This window comes from Bombus impatiens, unplaced genomic scaffold (genome assembly GCF_000188095.3).
Source record: "Bombus impatiens unplaced genomic scaffold, BIMP_2.2 scf_0417, whole genome shotgun sequence".
NCBI lineage: Eukaryota > Metazoa > Arthropoda > Insecta > Hymenoptera > Apidae > Bombus > Bombus impatiens.
The window spans coordinates 116,439-143,234 of NT_176836.1; the positions used below are offsets into that span (position 1 = coordinate 116,439).

At 35.6% G+C, this 26,796-nt stretch overlaps 1 protein-coding gene and 1 pseudogene across 1 annotated transcript in view; both read left to right on the top strand.

Moving 5' to 3' along the window:
- LOC100745621 (midasin) overlaps positions 1-26,796 on the top strand; it is a 142,173-nt gene that overhangs the window by 101,540 nt on the left and 13,837 nt on the right. Inside the window, exons 16-20 of the mRNA XM_012386689.3 lie at positions 15,588-15,735; positions 16,860-17,089; positions 18,790-19,001; positions 24,031-24,501; positions 25,804-26,213. Of these exons, the coding sequence (XP_012242112.1) occupies positions 15,588-15,735; positions 16,860-17,089; positions 18,790-19,001; positions 24,031-24,501; positions 25,804-26,213 (1,471 nt within the window). The remainder of the gene's footprint in view (positions 1-15,587; positions 15,736-16,859; positions 17,090-18,789; positions 19,002-24,030; positions 24,502-25,803; positions 26,214-26,796) is intronic.
- On the top strand, positions 11,057-12,595 carry LOC112212979 (annotated as a pseudogene).

Below are 26,796 nucleotides of genomic sequence, written 5' to 3' on the forward strand. Positions count from 1 at the left end.
ACCGTTCTGAATCGAAAAACCTTTATTGCACTTTCTTACATAGACTAGGGATAAAAATAAAAGAACATCTTAAACCTATCGATTAAATCTATCGATTGTATCTAGAAATATCTTCTAGTTACTATTTATTGTAACTAGCGCATCTGCACATGGTTGGCGAGCACGAACTCACATTGTCATTTTCAACATTTTTTAAGGTGTGTAATTGTTCAAAGGGGCACTTTATTTCAAAATATCTTTTATCTATCGTTTATATTCAAAATGCCTTAACTGTCAATTTTCATTCAATTTTTACAACTGTGAGAAGAAAGCGCTGCGGTCACCAATGACCAACGTGGCAACCAAAGTGTTAAAAGCTTCGGTTTGATCGACGAGCAACGCTCCGGAGGCCCAGAACCAGCCGAGAATTCGGCACAAACGCGAGAACAGCTCGAGGAGCAGTCCGGGCTAACGCAAGAAACCGTTTCAAACCCTCTGCATAAGACGAGAAAGATGCAAAAAAGAGGAAATTGCTTCTCGTACTAATCAGATATCATAACGAGTCTTAGATGGGAAACTACGCAGTATCACCCGGTGTATCCATTTCACGGTGCTTCCTCAGCTGGACGACTTTATCGAGTGAAAAGATCATGGCATTCTTTCGAAACGAAATTCATCAGCAATCTGAATGATGACTTAACCGTTTGAGTCGTAGGGATCATTGAAAAAACATGGTCGAAAATTATTATTATTATTATAAAATATTATTATATTTTGCGCACTATTTATAAATATTTCAACTTTTATTCAATAAAAATTATTCAGGACATAACAATGAAATACGAAATACCGTCAGTTGTTCGTAGCGTTCAAATGCACTGGCACTTATCGACACAAAATCTAAAGAGATTTTTAAAGAAGGGTGATTATTCTGAATAAAAAGTCTGTTTGACTTTCTCTTTAAATAAATCTTGATCTTGCCTGAAAAATATGGATTATTTATTTGTGTATATATATATATATGTAATAACGTAAATCCTTAGGGTAAATCAGACGATCGATTCTGGAAAATCGAGTTTGTTTTGAGAATAATGAAAGTAAATACAATAACAGTTAATAACAAATCTACTACAAATTTTATCTGGAAAATCAAGGGTCGATTGTCCAAGTCCTAAATTACTGCTCTTCTCTCGTGCTGTATTGGATTGGCAACTAAGTGATTGCGGACTTTGTCAATGCCATCTGATGACCAAATCCGCAATCACTTAGTTGCCAACCCAATATTCTATTTAGCAAATGACTGGCGGTGAAACAAGGCAAAAATAAAAATGTCCATTGGCGGGTAATTTGAATTTTGTAGAATTATACGTATATACATGTAATAATATGGTGAAAATGTAGCAAAGTAATCGACACGCTGAAGTGTCGCACAAATTGATAATAATTAAAGAGCGATCAACGAGAACCGTGAAGACGATCGAGTTTCCTCAGCCACTCGTATTTAGGCGATAATGGAGATCTCGTTACGCGGAAGAGCCAGATATTAATTAATTTTCATTCCGGAGGAAATGAAGTTTTCGAGGGTTCGTTTCCGTTTTTCTGTTTGCCTTGTTACTCGGCCGGTAGTCCGCGTTTTCAATTCTACGCATCGGCAGATTACCTTTTGCTCTTCGCTCGCGACTTCTCCAATTGGAAACGAATTTTCCACCGTCTACTTTCTTCCGAGCGTTTGAAGTCATTTGAAGTCATCGTAAATCAGAAACGAAAGAATATTAGGATCAAAATTACACAAATTCTACCGGCGTTTTTAAATCAAAATAAATTATATATGAAATAGTTATAAAATTAATCACATTTAGCTAACCGATGTCTAATGGCGTAGCAATTTACGTAGCCCATTAATCTTCCTAAAATGGGCTATTAACGCTGCACCTTGATCAGCACATTTAACGACGAATTCTTGAAAATTTCATCTGCTTCGTTGTAACTGGAAAATCAATAAACCGTAAATGTGTTCCAATGTTTGTAGTAAAAATACTATTTTGGTGTACGCTAAACAATATTGGGGAAAATTTTGTTCCAATAACAAGTGATGGATAAAGATAAAAAATAAAATAAAGATTCCATCGTACAAATATTTAGCCGAATAAGAAATTTACAAATTTATCCGAATAAAAGTTTCATTTTAATCAAAATTATATATTATATGTATATAAACGAGGATAAAATTGGTAACGAAAATATATTTTCAAGCTTCACTGCCCAGTTGTAGCATTGGTTTTTATAATTAACATTTTTCAGATACCAAATTGATAAGCTTGTTGTTTCTCGGTAAATTAACAATAAGAATCGTATTGGAGTCTGTGTATATTTGTACAAAATTATTCCCATTATTATTCGTTATTCGAATAAATATAGAACATAATTTGTTAATAACATGGATAATAAATAACGCGAATAAGAATTAATTATACCGCAGATAAAATATTCAGCTTATATGAATTTATCCCTAAGATAATTATCATAAGAAAATATTTATTCGAAACAATTCGAACGATTACCAACTTTGGTGCTAAACGGGAGGAGAACATGCAGTTACCATTTTTTAAATTGCAAACTGTTCAAATATTTTAAATTTAGAAATCGAGTTGAGAGGGAAGTTTGTAAGTTGGAAATTTTCTATGAAATAATAACGTTATTGTTATCAAACAGGAGGATAATAATAAGAAGATCGAGGACATAGATAGAATAGATTTTGGCAACGGACAAGAGGCACTTTCTTACAATAGCTGGCAGCAGAGTAAGAACGAAAGACGATGAATCAGCCTGACAAATTTTCTCACGTGTACCCAGCGAGTGCTGTTGACGCGAAACTGTCTGCCAAGAATTCGCTCTTTTGTGACATAGGTAGAGATCATGATGTCTGATGAAATATAGACTTGAGTTTCTAGCCATCGGATAAAATTGATTAGCTTGCAACTGGTTACTTGGTTGGAAAATATTTATTAACAATGGAATAATGTAGAATCTGAAAAAATAAGGAAATATGAGATAAAATCAAGCAACAAATATAGTGTAATAACATAGGAGAAAATATTGTTACATATTAAAATATAAAATGTATAATATATTTTATATATTTCATTATAATAATTTAAGTATATATATTTTATTATAATATTATATATTATTAAAATATATTTTATGTATTAAATATAAAAATATGATATATAAAATATATTATGGTCAATAATAAAGTATATAAGATATATTTTATATAATATTATTACATATTAAAATATAAAGTATATAATATATTTTATATATTAAATATAAAAATATAATATATAAAATATATTATATATGTCAATAATAAAGTATATAAAATATATAATATATAATATTAACATTAATTTTGCTTTTACGCGGACATTCCTTGGTAATTATGGACAAAAGAGCACACCTCATCGATTTCAATTACCTTCAAATACGAATTTCATGCTAAGATCAACATTCCGTACAACTTTCCTCCACATAGAGTAGATCCTCGAACATCGGACACTATCCGTTCCAGGAGACTTCGAGTTGGTCGAATATGGAATTAAATTGTCCCGTTTGAAATGGCGTAAGTTGAATCGATCCCTCCCATTCGACATGTTCTCAATATGAAACATTGCAAGTACCTGTCTCTAAAGTTCGTATTAATAAATGGTAAGAAAACAAATTTAGTACGCTCGCTGAGACAATCACAGAAGAACTACACCGACGATTGCAAGAACGAGCGTCGAAACGACGAACGTCCCTTTGTTTCTCTTTCTTCTTCTCAGCCTGCATTTCGCTGTTGCGACCGAGCCTGGGCAGAGAGATCAGGCAACAATGTAACGCTTACACAACGACAAGCAACTGTCCGTCTCTTTGCTCCAACTTCCAGTTTTCTTTCAAGTTCAGGAGCTGGATTTCCCCTGACACGTTCGTTCGAATTGGAATTGTTCGAATATCGAACCGTTCGGACTTGCACTTGTCCTACTGTATATGTTACCGTCGCTTGCGACCTTATTTTCTGACATACAATTTTGCCTGGAAATAAGCCGCACGCTCAGGATCGACGAGATGCTCATTACGAGTCTGGCGTGCTATTCGGCTTCACTTTGTTCTCAAACGGGACAAGCGAGAATACGGAGAACGAGCGAGGAACTCGAGATAGCGGCGGATCGTATAAAGCGATCGGTTGAGCAGCACGTAACACGCGAGGATTGCTAAACCAGAGTCAGGAAGCATTGTACGTATTCCATTGGTCTTCTACTGAAACGAGTCACTGTTCGTTGGATCATAAAAATTGATGGCTTCTCGCTTTCACGGATCGCTTACTCATTCTGCGATTTCTTACTCTGTCGGTAAATCAAATAAAAAAAACCTCAAATGGAAAGATAATGAGTTGTCTGTTTCCAGTGAGAAACCAGTTGCTTGTTTCGTGGAAAAACTGTATCAGCGGAAACTTCGATACAATTTACGTCACGATTACGTCGGATTGTCGAGTAGGCGGCTGCATTCTTACATAATCTAATGTAAACTTAACTAACTGATGAGAGAGAGGAAATCATTTTAAATAGATAAAAGAGAAAAATGAGGTTATTGGATAATGCTAACGTGAAATATTGGATTGGCAACTAAGTGATTACAGATTTTGACGTTAGGTGGCAATGACCAAATCCGCAATCAGTTGCCAACCCAATAATTTTCAGTGAACCTATCGATCTATGAAATGTTATACTATGTCTTACCTGTCTGTTCGTCACGTACTAATAAATTAGACTCAGCAGGTGTCTATAAATGTCCTTAACACGTAACGTTTTCAGCTATAGACAGAAGCGTATAATAATAAATGATAGTAGTCGAATTTACGACACACTTACAAAAGCGAATGAAATAAATACCAAGTCGTGCCAACATTGTGCAATATATCAATCTAGCATTTAACTAACATTTAACTAAATTAAAATTTAATAATCTACAACCCATTGATTTATCTTTTTTTTTTATTTATATTGAAGATGATTAGCATCGATAAGTTAAGCTTAGGTTGAACTATACAAAAATTGAACGACTATCTATACGCCAGAATGAAGCGTAATGGAACTCAAATTTCGTTGAAGTTTTTTGAAAACGTCTCGGTGAAACGAGGGCCGAGCTGTGGCTGCGTGTGTAGGAAAAAGTAGTTCATAATGTCGTCCTTGACAGCGTATCTCAAGCCCATTGAAATCAGGAAGATGTTCCTTTTTTCTGTATAATTACCGTCTTCTTAAACTCTTTAGCAAGAGAAACCAATTCTCTTTCTGCTTCTCTCTTTTCTTCGCTTTTTTTTTGGATTTAATTTGTCTTAACATGGTTGAAAACGGCGTCTCGAGTTTCACGCTTTTGATGTTGAAAAATATCCATTTCAATGTAACATTTTGTACGAAGAGACTTTTTTTTTCTTTTCTGATTTTTTCTCTTGGATCTGCACTTTGATTTTGTTTCACGTTTTTCCTGGAATTTAATTACAAGCTCTTGCCTGTTGTTTTTTTATTTTACTTTCTCTTTTTTTTTTTTTTTTTGAATAGTTCAAAATATACTTGGCACGGAATAAAATGGTATCATTCATTTCCTGAAATAAAAAAAGATAGAAAGAAATAGAGAAGTTAATAAAATAAACGGACTAAAAAATTACTGGAAACTAATTTCCTTTAATTAAATGGACTACCCACGTAAAACCTCGATAAACACTGGAAAAAGCTAACAACCGTGTCTGAATAGCGCAGGATAAACGTCGGATGATCGCGAATCCTGTGATTCGGAACAAATTAAGAAGGAATGTTGTCTCTGAGCTATAGATAAAAGAGATGCGGTCTCCGCAGTGCCGTAGAAAATCAATGGTGGGAAGGGGAAAGGGCGGGAAACGCGTATTTCCAGCCAGAGAAGCTCACGCCCCACCGAAAAAATTAGAATGTCAAGCATACCATGTTATTTACATCTGCGAAACTCGTTGTTCCCACGATTTTCACTCAGACCCGAACCTTAACAATTTTTAAAAAATAACTCTGCCGTGTTCGGTAAAAAGGGCGTATCAACTTCCGCCTAAAATGTAGCCGCTAGCGCAAAATGCCAGATAGACAGCACAAAAATCTATTAAATGAGGAAGTTCTGTATAATAATACAGTATAATATTTTATATTTCAAGCCATTTTTCTGGAAACCAAAACAGAAACAGATTTGACCAGACACGCCTACTTGGACTGAGAATAAAAAAAGTCAGCAAAATAATTGCAAAAATATTCGCCACTTGGATCCTGCGCACTCTGTTGAGAGTGGTTTTTAGCGGTAGGAAAATTCGGCGACGACGACGACTCAACAGAGAAGAGGGAATTATGGTCAGGGGCGATATTTTGTATCTTTTCAGTTGCTGTTTTCGCACCGGTAAAATTGAAAGGCGGCCACGTCCTCGTTAAATCTTAAAAAGCTCTTGAATACACCGGCGAAAGAGACACGAAATAAAGAATTTGCCATTAAAATAATGCGACAGCACAGAGAGCTAATGTCATTATCCATTGGATCGACTGAAAATCCTCCTCGTTAACGCTCCACAACTTTTGTTTTCCACAGATTCGTTTTGCCGGATAATTATGAAAAATAACGACTGCGTTGTTACTTGCGTGTCGCGTTCATATTGTCACGCTCCTCCGTATCTGTTAGTTCCCTGCAATTTTTTTTATTCCTATTCCTAACTATTTTCATAACGACTTGGTTATCGTTTATCTGTTTTTCTCAACTGAATAACTTTGGCATTGAATCAATTCAAACGGAACTCGGCATTTGGGTTTAACACGAAACAAAACTTGGATACTTCACTGGATCCATCTTATATCTTCATTTGCTCGCATTTCTTTTCTATTTTTCTCCTTCTATTATTCTCCTTTTCTATTTTTCTATTTTATTTCCTCCCTTGTACGATATAGACAAATTACACGGCAATTCCCAGGACACTTCGGGTCACGTCCAGCCGAAACTTTGGCTGGCCCTCCGTTGTTCTTTCACATCCTAATCTATATAGTTCGAAAGTACTGTAAGACTTGCTCATGTTTAACGGTTTAATTTAACGACGAAAAAGTTTGAGGTGCTATTGGGTGTAGTGCGTTAAATAATCACTCGGTGTTTAGGTCAACAATATATTTATTAACAAGAGTCTCCTTTCGATCGCGTCACGTATCGCTCTCAGTTTCGCTAGTCAATTTTACTGCCCGGTTACAACTCGACTTTATCGCCTCCTATTTCAAACCTAACTGTCGATCGGATTCGATTCTTTTCTGTTTGTCGCCCCTCAAATCCCCACTATCCACACGTTTGTTAGGCGTCCGCACCGTTGCCACGCACGTCTTCTTCTCGGACATTCGGCGGAAGGACCGTTGGGATATTGATGGCTCATTGGGCATTTTGTTTCGGCATATTGATATACATTGTTGCCGAGTGCGGCTACAAGTTCACACGTATCTGCACGTTTCATAGGCAATTTTTGTAAACGTATTTTAATTACTACGCGATATCTCTAGTGCATCTCGAATATTTTTGCGTATTTTTCTTATACAGTTTTGCGCATGAACGTGCGCAATCTAAAAGCAAATGTCTAAATAACGAAGAAACTGCTCCTTCCGAATGGAATATTCGTGGAAAATTCATGTTGCCGTATTAAAGTGGATGTCCAATACGTAGCAGCGCTCCATAAACGATTCAACAAAGGCTATAAAAAGTATGGAAACACCATTGTATTTGTTACATCGTATTCAGATGCAATTAGCTGCGTATGAAACGTTTCTTTGAAGCTTGAATTTGCCGCATTAATATCGCACGTTTAATCGTGTTCTATCGTTAAGTATCAATTAGATAAAATAAAAGGAAATTTATTACGAATCGGTACGTTCGATGTTTAAAGAGATTTAGAATAAATGTATAAAACTTCGTTATCGTGACATTAATCAGAATATCCACGTAATTTTCTTGCGTGAACATTTTCAACATTTGGAAAAAGTGTCACGAGGTATTCTGGAAAAATAAAATTAGCATTTAGGCGAAGGTTAAAGACGTTTCCATCTAAGCAACTTTCTCGTGCGTAGATTATTTTAAGCAGATTTATAAATGTAATTTTTAGTTGAATCCTAACGTCGATTTGGATTCTATCACGTCGTACGAAAAGTTTCTTTTGTTTCATAAGGAAATGATATTTGTTCTTTCATATTATTTTATTGAATTACGTGTGATCCATTCTGTTCTGTTACTATAAAATGAAAACTTTTCGGACGATCTAATATCTTGATTAAATATACGATATTTCCGACGAAGTAATGAAAATTTTATTGTACAAAACGACATTTCATATGCACCGATCTGATAATGAGATCGAAGTATGGTAAATTCCGTATCATTTTGTAGTATTTTCACACGACTGGAAAATTTTGAAAACGAAAGAGAAATTATTTAGAAAGAGAAATTATATAGAAAGGAAAGCATTTCCAGTCTGATAGAGACGCTTCATTGAGAAATAAAAGCAGGTGGAAATATTGTACTTTGTGCAGCCTCTGTATGTGTCGTCGGAATAATATTCGTTTTAATGGTGGTAACAACGTGACGCGTGTTTTCTCGCGTTTCAAAACAGTTTTACAAAACATTGTCTCTCGAAATTCCCCGCAAAAAGAGATATGAAAAGCGTTAAATCCAACGTACGAGCTATAATTTTATTGGATCGTTATCGCAAGGATCGGTTCCCGATGACATTTTTTATTGTGGCGAGTTGAGAGTAGACAATGCCACGTGTGATACAATAGCTGTCGAGAAATATCCAGCTGAACTTTAATATTGTAAAATATTATATTGAAAATGTAGCTTCGTTGAACAGTCAACCCCTCTACAACGCAGTTAATTCGTTTCGCGCACTGTCGAAGCCGAACAAAACTGTGTGATGGACACGTTCGCGCTATATGAGAGTTGCTCAACTTTATTAAGGCGCGCCATATTGAACTAATTTTAGCCGCCATTTTCTCACTCTGTGATTGTCGAAATTGTTTTTTCAAAGTATCATACGTTGAACGGTTGATTGGGGTTAGGTTAGAAAAAAAAAAATTGGAAAAAAGAATTCATTTACAGACATTTGATCGATGATCGGTATTTATTTGGTGGAATAACGGCGCAAATGCAAATTTGCATATTTCTTACGAATTTTTTCAGTTGTTATTTCGTTTATTATACGCAGTCTTCGCCTATCGGCTCAGGACGAACTTTCGATTTTACATTTTCTTTTCTGTCGCATTTTTCTGCTTAAACGCGTGATTCTTCGTAGGTGGTTTAATAAGAACATATTGAATTTTAATTTATTTTCTCTTGTGACCTTCGTATTCCAGCATATCGTAATTAGGTGTTTTTCCTTGTCATTTTAAAAATCGCACGGATCGTTAATCGCGCAATTTAAAATTCAAAGAATTTCGAATATGTTATCCTAGAGAACGAAGGATTTTGCAGATGGGAAGGAAAGCTTTTAATACAGTTTTCGCGAGATTTTCACGAGAATGGATGTTCCACCGTTCTATTTGTACGCTTTAAGGTGGTGATGCTAGCAGGCTATTTACTTTGTCTCTTGACGCGTGATTTCTGATTCATAGCTTGATCTCCGGGGATTCCAGGTGATTCAAACTTTCGTAAAGGGAAATTCCTTCGAAAGCAATTTTCGTGAAATCCGTGACATTCCGCTCAGCATTGCCGAAAAACCTGCCGCCGCGAACTCTCGTAGAATAATAAGTAAGGTTCTTTCGTCTAATGCGAGCAACTCCCCGATCAAATTTTTAGTCACCATACAAAATCGTGTCAGTGTACAATTTTTACCGTAAATATGCAATTCATTTTTGTGTGACCTTACCAGACCCGGTTTCAAAATTTCATTTCAAATTGTACGTTCGTTGTTATTTCTTTCGTTCGTCTAACTTTATGTAAATTCTTCTGTTATCTGATTAATCAATTTCTCAATTCTTCTTTTTGCTTCTTTTTTACCGAGGAAAATTCATAGCCTGGCTTGTTTACCGCGACCGGTCGGCAAATTTACATCTTCTTCTAAAGTTCTCTGCCAGGGACCTTAGCTCTGAACTCGACAACATCCAACCAGCTATAGTTGTATACATCTAAACGCGGTATGTGTTTGGCTTCGTCGTAAGCGCTGAATAGTCCGATAGAGTCCTTGTGAGGTGACGCATGAACACCACCGAGTGTTGTCGGACACTCTCGAGAAATATTTCTCGAGAATATACTCGCTGCGTGATGAGTTCTCTATAGCTAAACGAAATCTAAAGGCAGTATCATTTCGAGCGTCACAGAGTACAGATCGAAGCCTACGAGAAATGAAATACGACAAGGAGCGAACAAATCTCATAATATTCGCTACGTTAGTTTTGTATTTTCTTTTATCCCAAAATATGTGCACGCGTTCAGTGAAAAAGCGTTTATTGAAAAACATAGAAAGTATAAGCGAGGAGTCGAGCGTCACAGAGTACGGATCGAAGCCTACGAGAAATGAAATACGACAAGGAGCGAACAAATCTCATAATATTCGCTACGTTAGTTTTGTATTTTCTTTTATCCCAAAATATGTGCACGCGTTCAGTGAAAAAGCGTTTATTGAAAAACATAGAAAGTATAAGCGAGGAGTGTTGAGACGGACGAAATTCCAAGTCCGAAAACGAGCGAATAGAAAGCGAGAAATATTCAGACGGACGAAATTCTACGTCCGAAGATGAGCAAACTGAAAGTGAGGATGATCTGTTCGACTATAATCTCCTGTTTATAATTCACACAAAAATGAAAATATGCGATTGATTATTTTATTATTTAAAAGTTATGTCGGGCGTTATTTCCTAGAATAAGTTGACAGTTTCTTTCGAAAAAAAACACGTCTATTTAACGGTAAAAATAGGTATATGTAAAGTGTTAGTGTTAAAATAATGTTCAGAGTGCAGTTTCCTCGTTGGATGATTTTATTTAACGATTTCACATATTATTTATACAAAACATGAAATTAAAAGTATATATTAAAAGTATACAAAAATATAGGTAAAATTAAAAACATTAAGGATGACTGAAGATAAATAAAACGACTTGAAGGTGAAATTAAAAATTCATAATGCATTTTAATATTTTTTTATAGTGTGGTATCGTTCGATTATAACCTTATTTAGTCATAACTGATAGTGTAACTTTTTAATCAATTTTAACACCACTAGATTGCTGTATTTTATTATATATTGTACTTTATAAAAGCAGAAAAGTGGCGCAATTAATTGGCAACAATTCCAGATAGACAATACCTGATAGTAACAAGAAAAAAAAGGGAAACGCGTTGTTAAAGTCAAAAAGGGAGATCTCCCCGTTCGGTTGGCTGAGTGTTAATATATCGCTAATTATTTACACCAGGGCACACCTCGTTGATTTTGACGATTTTGACCACTTTGACGAAACACATTTCAAAGTCATCAAAATCGGCGAAGTGTCTTCATAATTCTTTAAATAATTGCTACACATTTAATCATTGTATTTATTAATATCAATTGATATCATTTCGAATGTTGAAATTGAGTCTGCAACTTAATATTACGCATTTTCCATTAGTTATTAGCTTTACGACTAATAAGAGTCAAGAATTCAACATTTTTCCATATTTCCACATAAAAGATTCCATTTGAAATAACAAAATTAATCTTGAAATCTCCACCGGTATAAAAAATACTCTATAAATGTACAAAATACAAAAATACAAATAAATACAGCACAATGTGCGTGCGTATAAAAAGTTCCTCTATACGACACCATTATCAATATCAAGGACTCTCAACATTGTATCGAGACAATATTCGCATATTAGCACGTTGACTGCCGCGCGTGTTTTCAACGAAATCTCCTTCAGGCCACGAGTGGCGCTGTACCAAGCGTACTCTGCTAGACTTCCACCGGTATTTTAAATAACTTAAAATCTCTGCCCTAATTCGTTACAATGTCGAACAGAAAAATGGAAAACTTATTTCTTAGTGAATCAAATAGCAGTGAAAAAGAAAGCTTTTACGAGGCTTATGCAAATTCGGATAGCAGCGATGAGGAATAAATCAAATTCCCTAGAAATAAAAATATAAATAGAATTACATCGTCTGATTCTGATTCGGATATTGATAAGTGCAATCGTAGTGATACTGAATATAACGAATATACTGTTGACGAGATTTTACAAAAATTGGTCATTGAGGAAAAAAGAGCAACTGATGTTACCGAGGAAAGTACAATTCACTTTGACGAATGGAATGAATTTAGTGGTAGGCAGAAGTCATTTCCTTTTCCCGAGACAGATGGCCTCATTGGGCAATTACCTAGCGATGTCAATCCATATGATGTGTTCGAGCTGTTCATTGTTGACGAAATAATAAACTTACTTGTATCAGAAAATTGCAACAAGGAAGGATGTAAATATTAGAAGATTTAGAGAATTATTAGCTGGAAAATTATTAGGGTTGTCTGAAAATACAAAAATCCTTGCCTTCGACGGAATCGGCATAATATCGCCGTTCGAAAAAATGATTTCGCAAGAAGCACTAGTCGCGCGTGCAAACTATGTTATACGGATAAAAGACGTCGAACGGACCGATCAAAGACACGGGAGAATTTAAAGAAAACAACAACTTATTGTCGAAATTGTCCCGACCAACCTCAGCTACGTATAGAATGCTTGAAAGTTTTACATTCTAAATAATTTTCTTAATAAATCATCTTCGTATTACTTTTATAACAATTCAATAGTTTTATTATTTCTCAAATAAGTGTGTCACCCGAATACGAGTGACACAGCACTGCCGGAACCTTTGCTGTCACCCGAATACGGGTGACGCGGCTGTCAACGTGTTAGTCGAAGCAGAGACTCTCTTCCGCGTGACAACGTTGAAAACTCTAAATCGACGGTAACATCGATCGTGTGAACGCTCCTTAAAAAATTGCAAGTACGCAAATTGCATAGGCCACCTTGTATAATCGTAACGCACACAGGTGCATGCGAGTTGAAATGAATAAAATGAAGACAGAATTTTCGTAAAATTCACGCGACAAGCTCACGAGGGAACAAATTCAAATCAGTCGAAACGCTATTCGATGGAAATGACACGTGTCACAGACAAAACGTAAGTGATTGTTCAACGAATCGAAGGGAAGATATAAGAAATGAAGAACGTGGGAAGAGAGGAGTGTCTTTCCGGGTGGATGTTCGTCGGTATTATCCTCAGGAGGTCGAATCAAAGTGATTGATGCGTCCTGGCCGACCTCGATGGTATGGATTTTTCCGTGTCCATTTTTGCTGCAAGGATCGTCCTTTTGCCCGCACGACAAACCAGATATCATTAAGTTCCTATCGATGTACGCTGGACCTTCCGAGGGATGTTAGTATTGTCAAATAAAAACTCGTCGAACGCGTACGTAAAATCGTAATACTAATCGGGTTTAGACGATTCTGTGAGTCATCAATTTGATAAAATGGTCATTAGCAGGAGAAATATCACCACCTACTACGTATACGGACACAACATAAAAGATACTATTGATTATGCGAAAAATTAGTTTTCCAACAATTCTTATCGTAAATCTGTAAAATTTGAAAATTCTATACAATGAGATGGTTGTTTATTACAGTTGTATTCTACGACTACGAACAATTAAAAAAAGAAAAGAATACGCTTCCTCCGGTTTTATTTGAGATATCTTCGAGCAAAATATTCCAGATTATATTTTCCTCTGTTATTTTTTAATACGGCAACTTTTTTTTTATTTCTTTTATTTCCTCCACCTTTATTCCGACTTTCCCTGATTCTTTCATTTCCATTTCTCCATGCTGCTTCTTCTGTTATAGAACAGCCCTCGTTTTTCCCTTCCCCTATCGTTGCTTTTTTCCCCCTCTGATGTTCTACTGCTTGTTTATCCCGTTTCCAGTGGACACTGCAGAGAGACAAGCACGAGGAAAACAACGTTAGAAGTTGAAATGCGTGACGTCCCGCGCTAACATTTCCCTCTAACGACGATTTACGTTAACGTTTTTTTCGTCGTTCCATTAAAACTTGTCGCGCGTACTAGCGGCCAAAAAACCTTATTGAAACATATTACGAAAGTGTGTGGGGAATAAGAGAAACGAAAACGTTGGAAAAAGATAGAAAAAGAGAAAGGAAAAACAAATAAACAAATTTGTGTAACAAATAAATGTAGCAACAAAGAAAATTTAATATCGTAATATATATCAGTATTCAATTTACTATCAAGCAAAGCTCTGACTGATAATTTTTTAACGCCTTCTGATCGGATCTAAGAATTTTATATCGTTCGATAAAACGTTAGAAATAAAGAAATAAATTTCATGTTATTCGCACGCCATGTTCTTCTTTCTTATATTTCTCTAAATATAAAAATAAATAGAAAAAATACATACGCATTTATCTGTGTTATATTTATATTTTAAATATATACATATTATACAAATATGTGTAAAATATACGTAATATTCATACTTTAAACAAAAAAAAATAGGAAATAGAAAATTCGCAGTATTTGAAAGCAATCGGTTCGTTCGTTAAAAACGTAAAAATTGATTAATCGCGAAAATAAGCAGAGCTATTTATTATGGACGAGAGTAGGAAACGTTTGCATATTCTGTTTCAACGCGAATTAAAAGTTGCTTCGTCGTGAATATCGAAACGAATATGGAAACGAGTTTAGCCTTTCGCGTGACCAGAGATGTTAATGGAAAGTTGAGTCCCCTCCTGATTTCTTCGTTCATCGGAGATGAGTGGCTTGGGCAAAAAGGAAGAAAACAATTATAGAGGAGAGGCACTTAGCTGCAAGCGGAGAAAATTAATGAAGGAAGCGGAGAAGCATTTTTCAATTTCTAGAGAGTAAAGGAAGGTACCATTCTACCTTAAGTACCTTATCCTGCCCAATGGAAACTCTACTTTCGCATTATAATATTTAACCGCTCGTATATTCTTTCCGCTGATCTATTTGTTCGTGTTTCTTCTTACTGTTGGTCGTATTATCCACCAGACACCCGTTAAAGCGACGTAACTTTTTCAAAATCGCACCGAACAACCTGATATTTCTTGACAAGTTCAATTATTAGGTTAGAAATTAAGTGATTGCGGGTTTTGCCAATGGCGGGTTTTGCCACCTAATGGCAAGATCCGCAATCACTTAGTTACCAACCTATATTACGATCGACGCGTTTACCAAACGACGCGTAAAGAGAATTTTAAAAGATCTACAATCGATAAGAGTTACATTTTTATCTATCAGATTTGGCAATCAGATTTTGCACAGAATCGTACACACGCTGTGATTCGTCGATTCACGAAACACGTAGATTCGTTGCAGTTACAGGCTGCGACGGTAGTGAAAAATTACGATCTTCGTCGTTTGAACTTCGCAGCTCGTAGCGACGTTTACCGATTTCGTATGTCGGATCGGATATTATTTTCTTTGGTATCGTTCCAGTCGATACATTTCGTGTTACTTGTTTGTTGCAGACGGATTACGATAGACACTTGGAGGAATTACTGGAACGTGTGCAGACACTCTTGATCGGCATCTTAAGAAAGAAATTGAAGAAGGAGAACTTGAACGAGGTGGCCCGTTACCATGCTCTCTTGGAAAATGTTCGACATTTATCTACAGGTAAATCTACTTATCCATTCGTACGAATCTTTGCAATCGCCGATGCCTTTTAAATATAAAACGTGGCAGAAACGTTAGCTCTACAAATTTTCCTCACACTTTAACACTTTACCGATAACCGGTACCTTATCGACCAACTTATCGACCGATACCTTGTTAATCGGCTTTTTGTCGTCGACGCTTACCGACCAATAGCCTATTAATCGGCATTTTGTCGCGGATAATCTTTCTCATTATTTGTACAGTAATTTGTTATTTAGTACTAAAGTACCTTGCTCGGTTGCGTCAGTTGCGTTGCTTTGTAAGCTCCCACAGTTTTATACTAATTTGAAAAACTTACCGTTCGCAATGAACGAAAAGAATGGTACTGGAGAGTCTAAACCGAAACAGAGCCAGCGCCGAATGAAATTCGTAATTTCTAATGATAAATCGTTTCGACTAGTTTGTCATTTTCGTCATAGAACACAGCGTAGTGACGAAAGTGGTGTAAAATTGATGTTGAAATTAACCGTTGGCAGCAATGGTCTCTACGTTCGCTGCGGATGAATTTTAATGGCGAGCGAATAATTTAGAATTTCTCTATTTGTTCCTGTTTAACTTCCTGCTTTCTTCCTGCTAATAAATTGCACGCCTTTTAATTTATAATCAGTCGCAAATCTGCGAATAATATTAATCCGAAACTCGCTTCGCATCACCACCAAGTAAACTGATAAAGTGTAAATTTATTTCCTCGTTACTCGCACTCTCGAGGAAAGCGAGGGTTTAAGTTTCTGCTTAAGTTGGTAACTTTTAAACAGTAAACGTCTTTAAAACGTCGCGGCGCTCACGGAATTAGTCTTATGAATCACTGTTTTCCTTTTACTTTCACCGTGATACTTCATTACGAGATTTTAGCTGTCCAGACTCACTTATCGAGATCTGACCTTTAATGTGTCGAGAGGCAAATTTACCAAGCATAGCTAGACCACATATCCATCGTTAATTCATTTCTAGAAACGAAACCACGTCGTTCCTGCCCTCCTTTCTTTTATTCTCTTTCTTTTCCTCTTTTTCTTCCTTTTTTTTTTGCCAAACTCCGTTCCAGCGAAATATTTTCGGTTTACGAATGTTTTGTTTGGATTCAGGGGATGAGGAAACAATGGAAACGACCATGTCGACGGAGACCAAGCAGTTTCTACGTAAAACGAAAGAATTATCGAAGCTGGTGTCAGCGATGAAAGAGCTCGAGGTTTCCTGCGAACAGGAATTACACGAGATCGAGAAAAAGCTGACCGATCTATCGACTGCTGTAAAGAAGGACAAATGCTTGAACGCTGGTGGAAAATTCGAGTGGGTTGACAGCGTGTTGGTGAAGGTAAGCAGTTCTTTTCTTTTTTATTTTTCTCTGTTCACACACTGTTTTACGATGATATTTAGACATCAAAGCACAGAGAACTGTGTTAGATTCATATTCGCATTCTCTTTCTTTGTTTCCTTCATTTTGTATTTCAATAACGCGCATCGCATAATTATCCTACGAGTTTCTATTGGGTTGGTAACTAAGTGATTGTGGATTTTGTCATTAGATGGCATTGACAAAATCACGTAGTTGCCAAGCCAATAGTTTGTGGAGTACGTTTAATCGTGTTGGTGTATATAGTGATGAGATGAGTTGATGCTTAGTGTAGTCAATATATTTCAAACTATTTGCCATACACTGTTGATCATCGTTCGTCAGTTGATAACTGATTCCTCCAAAGACTGACTGTCTTAACGATCGTCCTCGGTTACTTATACTGGTCGGGGGAGTACCGCAAAGTTTAAATTCAACTTCGATGGACGTTTGCACGTAGCGGCGACATTGTTTTGCCCGAAGTTTGTTTATCGCTACGTTTAGTACGTCAAGGCGGTGTCAATGTCCCAAGGCAAAACAACAACACAAGTCGCTCTCGATTCGCATCGTCCTCTGACTCATGTGCCCTTACAAAATAAAGAACGAAGAGGAATTTTATTCCTTCGTTGTACCGAGGTTTCTGCCTATTTAACTAATTGTTTGTACAATTACTTTCGTCCATTTACATCTTAGTTTACTATGATACAAACCTGTATGTGTTACTATGTGTCTTCTGTGCGTCAGTCATTGATATTATGTTTGCGTTCGTTTTTCTTTCGTTTCTTTATTCGTTCGTGCAGAAGGTCTTCGACTTCGTACTTTCCTTTACGAAGTTTGCCAGTTTTCATTTCAGTTTTTCGATCGTTCTTGTTATTGTTTCCGTTCATTCCTTGTTTCTCAATGTGATTGGTCTCATTTTTATGTGTTTTGTATTCTTTGTCTCTGCACAGCTGACATGCTACGTTCTCTTCCAATTTATATTTCATTCCTTGTCTTATCGCCGTTGTTCAACCTAGTTCGCCGGTTAATCTGTCCAATAATTCTTTTTATCGACAGTGGTATACATTAAGGTCAGGTAGTTTGTTGGTTCTATCGCTGTGGAATTCAAAATTCTTTCGTATGTCTTACTGTATGCAAAGTTTATTGCTCTGCTTTTATCGTTTTATTGCAGTTTCTTGTGTATATTTCTAAACGACGCAATAGTACATAATGAGACATTTATTTTATTATTTTATATTTTATTTTTAATAACGTGCAGTATTCTTTGTTATTCTGGGCGATTTGCTTCTTAACCTCAAAAACTACCAACTAGCTATAAATTTACATATGTAGCTGGTTAAAGTTTTCATTTACATCGACTTAAATAAATTTACGTTTACTATATCGAGCACTTATGTTGCAGATAATTTATTTACAAAACATCTATTTACCAAGTTACATTCACTAAAAACATTATAAAATAATATCCATTTGTATTTGTTTTTATATTCTATGGTTCTTCGCTTCTGATGATAGTTTCTTCGCTTTCTGTCTATTTTTAATACAAATTTTCTATTGTCATCTATAATCTTATCCGTTAGAAGAATGGTAAATTAAGATGAATGATTGGCTTCTATGAAATCTGTTATCAAAGCGTTGGGCTTCAAAGGAAATCGATAAGGGAATTCCATTTTCCATTGCAGTGTCTACAAAATGGCACGTGGTTACTGCTCGACCAGGTGAATCTCTGCAGCCCAGCAATTTTGGACCGATTGAATGGCTTGCTAGAACCAAACGGCGCTCTAACGATCGGCGAGAAAGGCGTCGATGAAGGTGGAAATGTGTTTACCGTGCAAGCTCATGAGAACTTCAGGTTGTTCCTCGCCATGGATCCTCGTCACGGGGAAATATCCAGGTAAGTAATAACCCTTTTATTTCCGAACGAAAGGATTGCACCTAAGCGAGGAATACCGAACCAATTTGATGTAATTTGATAATTGTAATTTTTGGAAAAATATCCCCAAAAAAGGTAAAAATGATATTTAGAAAATTCATAAAGGAACATATCACGAAATGTAGCGGTACATGGCCTTGAAGAAAGGTCCAGGGGTTAAGCGTATGTATTGGCCACATCGCCTGCCGTAAACCCTGGGACTTGGAAAAATGCGCAAGGGCCTTCCATAAAAGAAGGAATCGTTTCCCCACCCCGAAAGAAAACTTTCTCTTTCGGGGGCAACCTATATAAAGGGAAATGAGCAGAAGCTCGAGACTGTCACAGACAGTCAGTCAAAGTCACATGTAGCGGCTTCTTCCCCTAAGGGAATGGTCAACTTAACCTGTGTCGTACTACCGATTTTGACACAAGTATAGTGGACCTCAGCAGCGATAAATGGTTGCGTGTCATGTCTTCTATTTACCGATGTGGAACCGCCGTATGAAACGCCATCTGTGAGAGAAAGTCCGCTTCTCCACTTAGAAATAAAGGAAGAATAAATTAATGCCAATTGTAGTTCAAAATTTGTTGAAAATGATAATAATCATAATGATTATACTTATTCAAAATCGATAGGAAAAGTGGAGAAATCAGTCTTCTTTTATAAACACAGTATTTGCAAATAAGAATAGTCATGGTCTGGTCATAGTTTGATGTAGAACACGTAGAGTATAAATACTGCATTCTCGATTATATGGAACACAATTTCTAATATTAAAATACAAAACTAAATGATAATGTCATGATGCGCAATAGGCGTGAGGATTACTTGCTTCAGAACAAGTGAGCTAGTACAACATGACTGAAATAACATTCTAACGTTATTATATAAACATTTATAGTTATCTGGCTACTGAAAATGTGTAATATTTACTTATTATTACTCATACAAATAATTTACTTAGCATCGATGATCACTAACTTAAACACCCTGTAATTCTTTATTGCACAGATAACAAATTGTGCGCGATGTTCGCACAGGCCCGCCAAAAATTGTACTCTCGCCCTGTCGATGCAAGATTATTTTGTGAAACATAAGCAGATATTCTTTTCTAAACAGTCTTATCTAAAACCTGTGACTACGGTCTCAAGCAAATCTCGCGTATCGGATTTTTATCTCATGGCACTGGCGTATACACAGTCTCGGTATCAACCATCGCGGAATATAACAAAAAGTTAAAACCCATAAGCAATTTTTTCAATTTATGGAATATCTCACACAGGACTTCCGCAGAGAAATTCAACCATTTATAACGTTTTGCAAATTTAGTTTAAGATAAAATTGTCTCGCGATGCGAATAGCAAAGCGGCATCGCATACGCAACGATACATCGTCGTTGGCACTTTTCACAAGCGTTGCTAACAACGATATATCGTTGTTCGGCGCTAAAAGGGTTAACAGAAGACGCATTACGATTAGTTTTACGAATGTCATTAGTTCGGATAAGCGGTACGCCGCGAAGGGTTAGCGCAATAACATAAGCTCAGCGGCGAGCTGAATTCGATAAATTGCGCATTCCGACGATGTTCATTCATGGTAGATAGAGTTCGAATAAATCGAGTTCCATTGTATACGTGCAGTTTGTTTCGACAAATCGCAGTCCATCGTGTATACCATGTTTAAACGATGAATTATTTCCTACGTTATTCTCACGTTATCCAAATGCTTTCGTTATTCCCTGGAAATATACGTACAATCGCGATTGCGAATCGATGCCCTCGGATACGTGAAGCACAGGAATTTCAGCATATGTTTGTGTCACATTTTTCCGAGAATGATAACGCGCGATGCATAGAATTCAATGTTTAGAAGTTAATGTTGCCTGCTTCTGACGTACGAATAAGCAAATGTTATGACTTGTATATGCGCGAACCAGTTCAATACTATTGACAAAATAGAGGAAACATGGGAAACGAAGAAAACAACGGAGAGACACAGGGCGATTAAGATAGGATTTTACATCGGAGAAGCATAATTTGAAACGATAGCTTTTGTAGAAGTACTATTATGTTTCTTAAATGGTTGCCGTATATTCTTCTGCTGGACGAACAAAAGAGTGTATGTCAGAATTATTAACTTTGAAGAGGTGCATTTATAAAATAATCTATCTTACGTTGAGTAATATTTTACAGTTGTATTGTATAAACGCATAAGAGGTATTTTTATACATGATAATAAATAAGATATATGGAATAAGATTTATCGAACGTGTCAATTACATAATATGTACTAATATAACATACGACGATTATGGATTTAAAAAAGATCAATACTTGTAATTTTATGTGGAAAAGATGATTTAATCTGACTTGCACACGTAAATAAGTCGTAGCTAGAAATTTATATTTCAAATATCATTTTTACGTAGCACATTTTCTTCTCGGACGATTACCACGTCGCTTGCATATTAACGAGCAAAGAGAGAAAATTTATCATATATGCAAAAAACTCAAACATTTCCAAGTATTATGAATTGTTACATTGAGTGAATATCAATACATGTACACAAAAAATTACACTTATTTCTCTTCATTTTAATTTATGTATTACGATCCTTTAATAACAACTGATGCAAGGATTAATTATTTGCGGATATAAAATATTTAAATGTAAGATATAATTTGCATTTATTAATTTCCAATCAATTATTTTAATCGACAGCATTAAACGCTATATTTCAAGCGAATGGAACACAATTCCACGAACACTCGTTAAATGATCGTACAAGCCTAAAGTTATATAAAACCTAAAAATTCACATTGAACATCTTCAATTTTTTCTGCATTAATTAATATAGTTTTGAAATATTCTTCTCAATATTCGTCGTATTTTTTAGAAATAAAACATTAATCTATTCCTCTTTAAAATCATTTTTTCGAATATGTTGCTACTTTTCTATTGATGTATTTTGTAACATCACTAGGAATAGAATGTTTTCGTGTATCATTATCACCTGTTTTATACGTCTTATCTATTATTGTGTACTTATAACTTCCAATCAGTTGCATAATAACCACTCTTACTATAATTTTATTAATCGCTATTCTTATATAAATAGAAAGAATTAAGAATTCTCACTCTTCAAAAATATGATGAAATGATTAGACTGCGAATGTTCATGTATTTATGGAAAACTCAAAAGTGCAAAAATACATATACATATACAGCACGTGCTATTTAACTGGAAACGCGCAAATATTTAAAAAAATACGACACGCTTCTAAACTTTCAAATTCGTTATCTGATATGTAAACACATAAACACGTTTTTCATAAAGCTATTCCTGGTACGCCATTGTCGAAACATAAGACCACAGTTTCTTAGCATTTCTATAGCAGTCGATCAATTCCGAACATTTACTTTTATCTAATTCCTTACATCGCTCCATCAAACTTGGATGTTTTGTTTGTAAGCAGAAACGGATGGTGCTAAAGGCACAAAAAGCTTTTGTGTTTTCAAGACGTCTATATGTCAGCTATACAACAATAAACAGTCAACAATAAAAAAATGGATATATCCGTTTGAAGGTCATCTGCGCGAAATCAAATAGATAAAAGCACAATATGCCCTCTCGATACCATACAACTTTTGTCCGAAACACTTTCCTCTATTCTTCGTTTCTTTTCAGGCATTCCAACATTTCCAATTGTATAGAACGTACTGTATTAAATATGCAATGCATAATATTCAGTGCATGTTCAATAGTTGAGACGGATCTTTGCTTAGGTTCTATATTTTTAACGTGTATTCATTCGTATATTTATACTTTGCAAAGATATCTGAGAGAGATACACTACTGAATTATTCTACATATGTAGGAAAGTAAAAAAGCAAGGCATAATGCCATGATACTTGCTTTTTGTATATCTTTGCTTTTTGTATATCTTGCTTTTGTATATTTTGAATACCATGATTGCTTGAGAACAAATAAACTAGTATGACATCACTGAAATAACATTCTAACATTATTATAAACATTTATAGCTATTGAAAATGTGTAATGTTTACTTACTATTACTCGCACAAATAATTTACTTAGCATCGATGATCACTAATGTATACACCGTGTAATCCTTTATTGCACAGATTACAAATTGTGCTCGATGTTCGCACAAGCCCGCCAAAACTTTTACTCTCGTCCTGTCGATGCAAGATTATTTTGTGAAACGTAAGCAGATATTCTGTTCTAAACAGTGTCATCTGAAACCTGTGACTACGACCTCAAGCAAATCTCCCGTATCGGATTTCTATCTTATGGCATTGGCGTATACACAGTCTCGGTATCAAGTATCGCGGAATATAAGAAAAAGTTAAATCCATAAGCAATTTTTTCAATTTGTAGAACATCTCACACAGGGCTTCCGCAGAGAAATTCAACCATTTATAACGTTTTACAAATTTATTTTCAGATAAAGTTGTCTCGCGATGCGAATAGTAAGGCGCCGTCGCACACGCAACGATATATCGTCGTTGGCCCTTTTCGCAAGTGTTGCTAACAACGATATATCGTTGTTCGGCACTAGAAACGTTAAGTTCTGTCAAGGGTTGCCCCAAAAGTTCTTGTCGTTTTATCGTTGGACATTAGGTGTACGATATTTCATGTTCTCTACAATATTATCGAATTATATATGTTTCACTCTGATTTATCGCTGCCTTCCATCCTTTCCAAAGAAACTGTTGCAATTTGATTGGCATATTCTACCTCGTTTTTCGTGCTCTGCAAACTTTACACCGCATCATTACCATTCGTTTCTTTCATCAACAGAATTTCCCCGTAGTAAAAGCTTCGACTCGACAAATGAGATGGAAGATTCACTTTGAACGATATCTTCTGAGCACAAACCGTTGTAATTTTGGAAAAGTAGATGTCTAACGATAGAAGGAAAAAAGCTTTTGCGACAACCCCACATAAAACCAGTAACAAAATCATCTTTCTGCGCGTTGTTACAGAGCGATGAGAAACAGAGGCGTAGAAATCAGCGTGCCGACCCCTCAACACGTTGTTCTAGCTAATCCCTTAGACGTGATGTCTTTGTTAAACAATTGTGGCATGGGAAACGTGAGGCATCAAAGGTTGCTGCTAAAAATTCACCAAAGCCTGTTCGATAAACAGTACAAGCTAAACGAAATGTTGCAAGTGGCATCGTTCACTGTCCAACAAATGTCGAAAGGATTTGCTTTCGAGCAGTCGTTGAGAAACTCGTATCGTGAACTTTGTGGCACGTTCGACGCAAAGTCGAAGCACGAAGCTTTGAGAAAAGTCGACCTGGTTTTGTCAGAGATTGCCAGAGACGAGGCACCTGGTCTGTGCTGTGAACTAAATCCAATGACCTTGAGAATGTGCGATCTCAGGAAGAACGCAAGACTGGCGATGGTCAAGCAACAAGGATTCCTTTTGAAATTAACTTTAGAGAAACTCAGGTAAGGAGAGTCAACGAATGTGACTTATAGGCGACGAAGTAGCGTTAGGAGGAGTAAAATAGTTGACGTCTTTCGTTATTTTTTTCATTCGTTTGTAATACTTTATATATGATATCTACGCTTGATAAATAAAACAATGTGTAGGATAAATGATAAGTGAAATAATTTACATAAAGAAGCTCTTATATGTATATACACTATCGCTCGTAAGTGTCCAGACACTTTGATCCACTTGTCATAATTATGTGCGAATTTTCTAAAACTATACTTATAACTAACGTTCTATGGAATCGATTGGATACAAATCTAAATTACATTGTTATATTTGCAACGGTTTATTTTAGTGTTTACTGTATATACTGATATACTTGACTAATGCATTTGCTATTTGAATATCACTGGTTGTACTAACGTCTTCCTACCTATTATTTGTTATATATTAATATCTATATATAATATATAATATATAAAAACTAGTAATAATAAAATGAGATAAATATAATATACAATACTTGTATAAAACCTATATATTAATATGCCTCGTAATTAAAATGCAATTTTATATTTAATTCATAACAAATTAATTCTAGTATGGACTCTTCAGTAAGGCTCACCTAACAGACCTATACCTTAGACACAATGAGAGAAGAGAGAAAGTGAGTGTTTCGTCCATGATCTGCTAGTATCAAATTAATTATAAATATTTATAATAAATATTTGTATATAAAATATTAATGTAATTAATATGAATCTTTTAGATAGAGGAATGGCCAAGTGACGAGGTAGACGATTATAAACACCAGTTCTGCGATAAGAGGTGTATCGATTTTCGAAAATCAATTTAATCTGGCTATAATGTACGAAACTATGGCAATTACGTAGAACGAAATCGTTGCAGTTTTATTTCACTGTAGCTTTGAGATAAAACTAAATTTCAGTATTAAATAACTAAACCGGACTGTTAAACTAAAAATAATTTTGTCATTAAAGTATCGACTTTCGAAAATCAGTTTAATCTGGCTATAATGTACGAAACTATGGCAATTACGTAGAACGAAATCGTTGCAATTTTATTTGACTGTGGTATTGCCATTAAAACGTCTTCTAAGAAAGAGACACGAGTGTCTGCGAATACTCTTGAGCGATAGCGTATGTATAATTGTAAACGAGTTTCAATTTACCAAAAGAATATGAAAGATAGCTGGCGTTATCATTCATTTCATCTTAGACAAAATCAAAAAGCGTGAAAATCAATATCGCAGACGTAGTATATATAACATTTCTTCCTTGCTCCATTTTCAGTGGCGATCCGCAGGAAATTGATTTCCAAGATTTTTTCCACCAACCTCCCATCACAGACACAATGGGGTTCTTCGAACACATTTTACTCGATTTTTACGGACGGTCGTCTCTGGATGACCTGCAAATACGACGACTCTGGAGTTGGGATATTTTTTCAGAAAATAAACTCCATGAGTTGGCAAAGATAAATGAGCATCTTTACGAGCAAGTTGAAAATATGGGATTTTTATTCAGCAAGAAATCTGCTCTAGAAATCCCATTGAATCTCGTCGAACCTCCGACGTCCTCCAATAATTTGCTTATCGGGTTGTACTTTCGATTGATAACTTTGCATTGCCAAACGGAGAAACATTCTGAGAAATGCGATTATGTGATGTACTTGGGGGAATATTCGGCTGCTGTTTGCTCAGGTGAAGCGAGATATTTATTCAAAACTTATTGGAATTGCTTTTTCCATGTTGCAAAAGATTAACGTTGTATTGTTGTTTATGTGCCTATGTATACTATTTGTTGCTATGAGACTCAAAGCCTGGTACGAGCTTTGTTCGTACAAGTGCTCGTTCAGTAGAATTTCGTTTGCTTTTTAACACGTTACTTGTATGCAAATGTATCGCAATTATATTTTGTGTATTCCAATGTAATTTTTGTAACTTGTATATCGAGTCTTACTTATTGCTATATTGCGATATATTTGTACTTTGAATAACTTTTAATTATGATACGTATGTGGAATATACAGGGTGGTTGGTAACTGGTGGTACAAGCGGAAAGAGGGTGATTCTACGCGAAAAAAGAAGTCGAAAATATAGAATAAAAATTTTTCGTTCCCGGCTTTGTTTTCGAGAAAATCGACTTTGAATTTTCGCTCGGTACGCGTCCACTTTATCGCGTTTCGTTATAACGGATCTCACTGTAGATCGTTGTCTCCATGGAAAAATTAAAAAAGAAATTTTTTATTCTATATTTTCGACTTCTTTTTTTGTGTAGAATCAA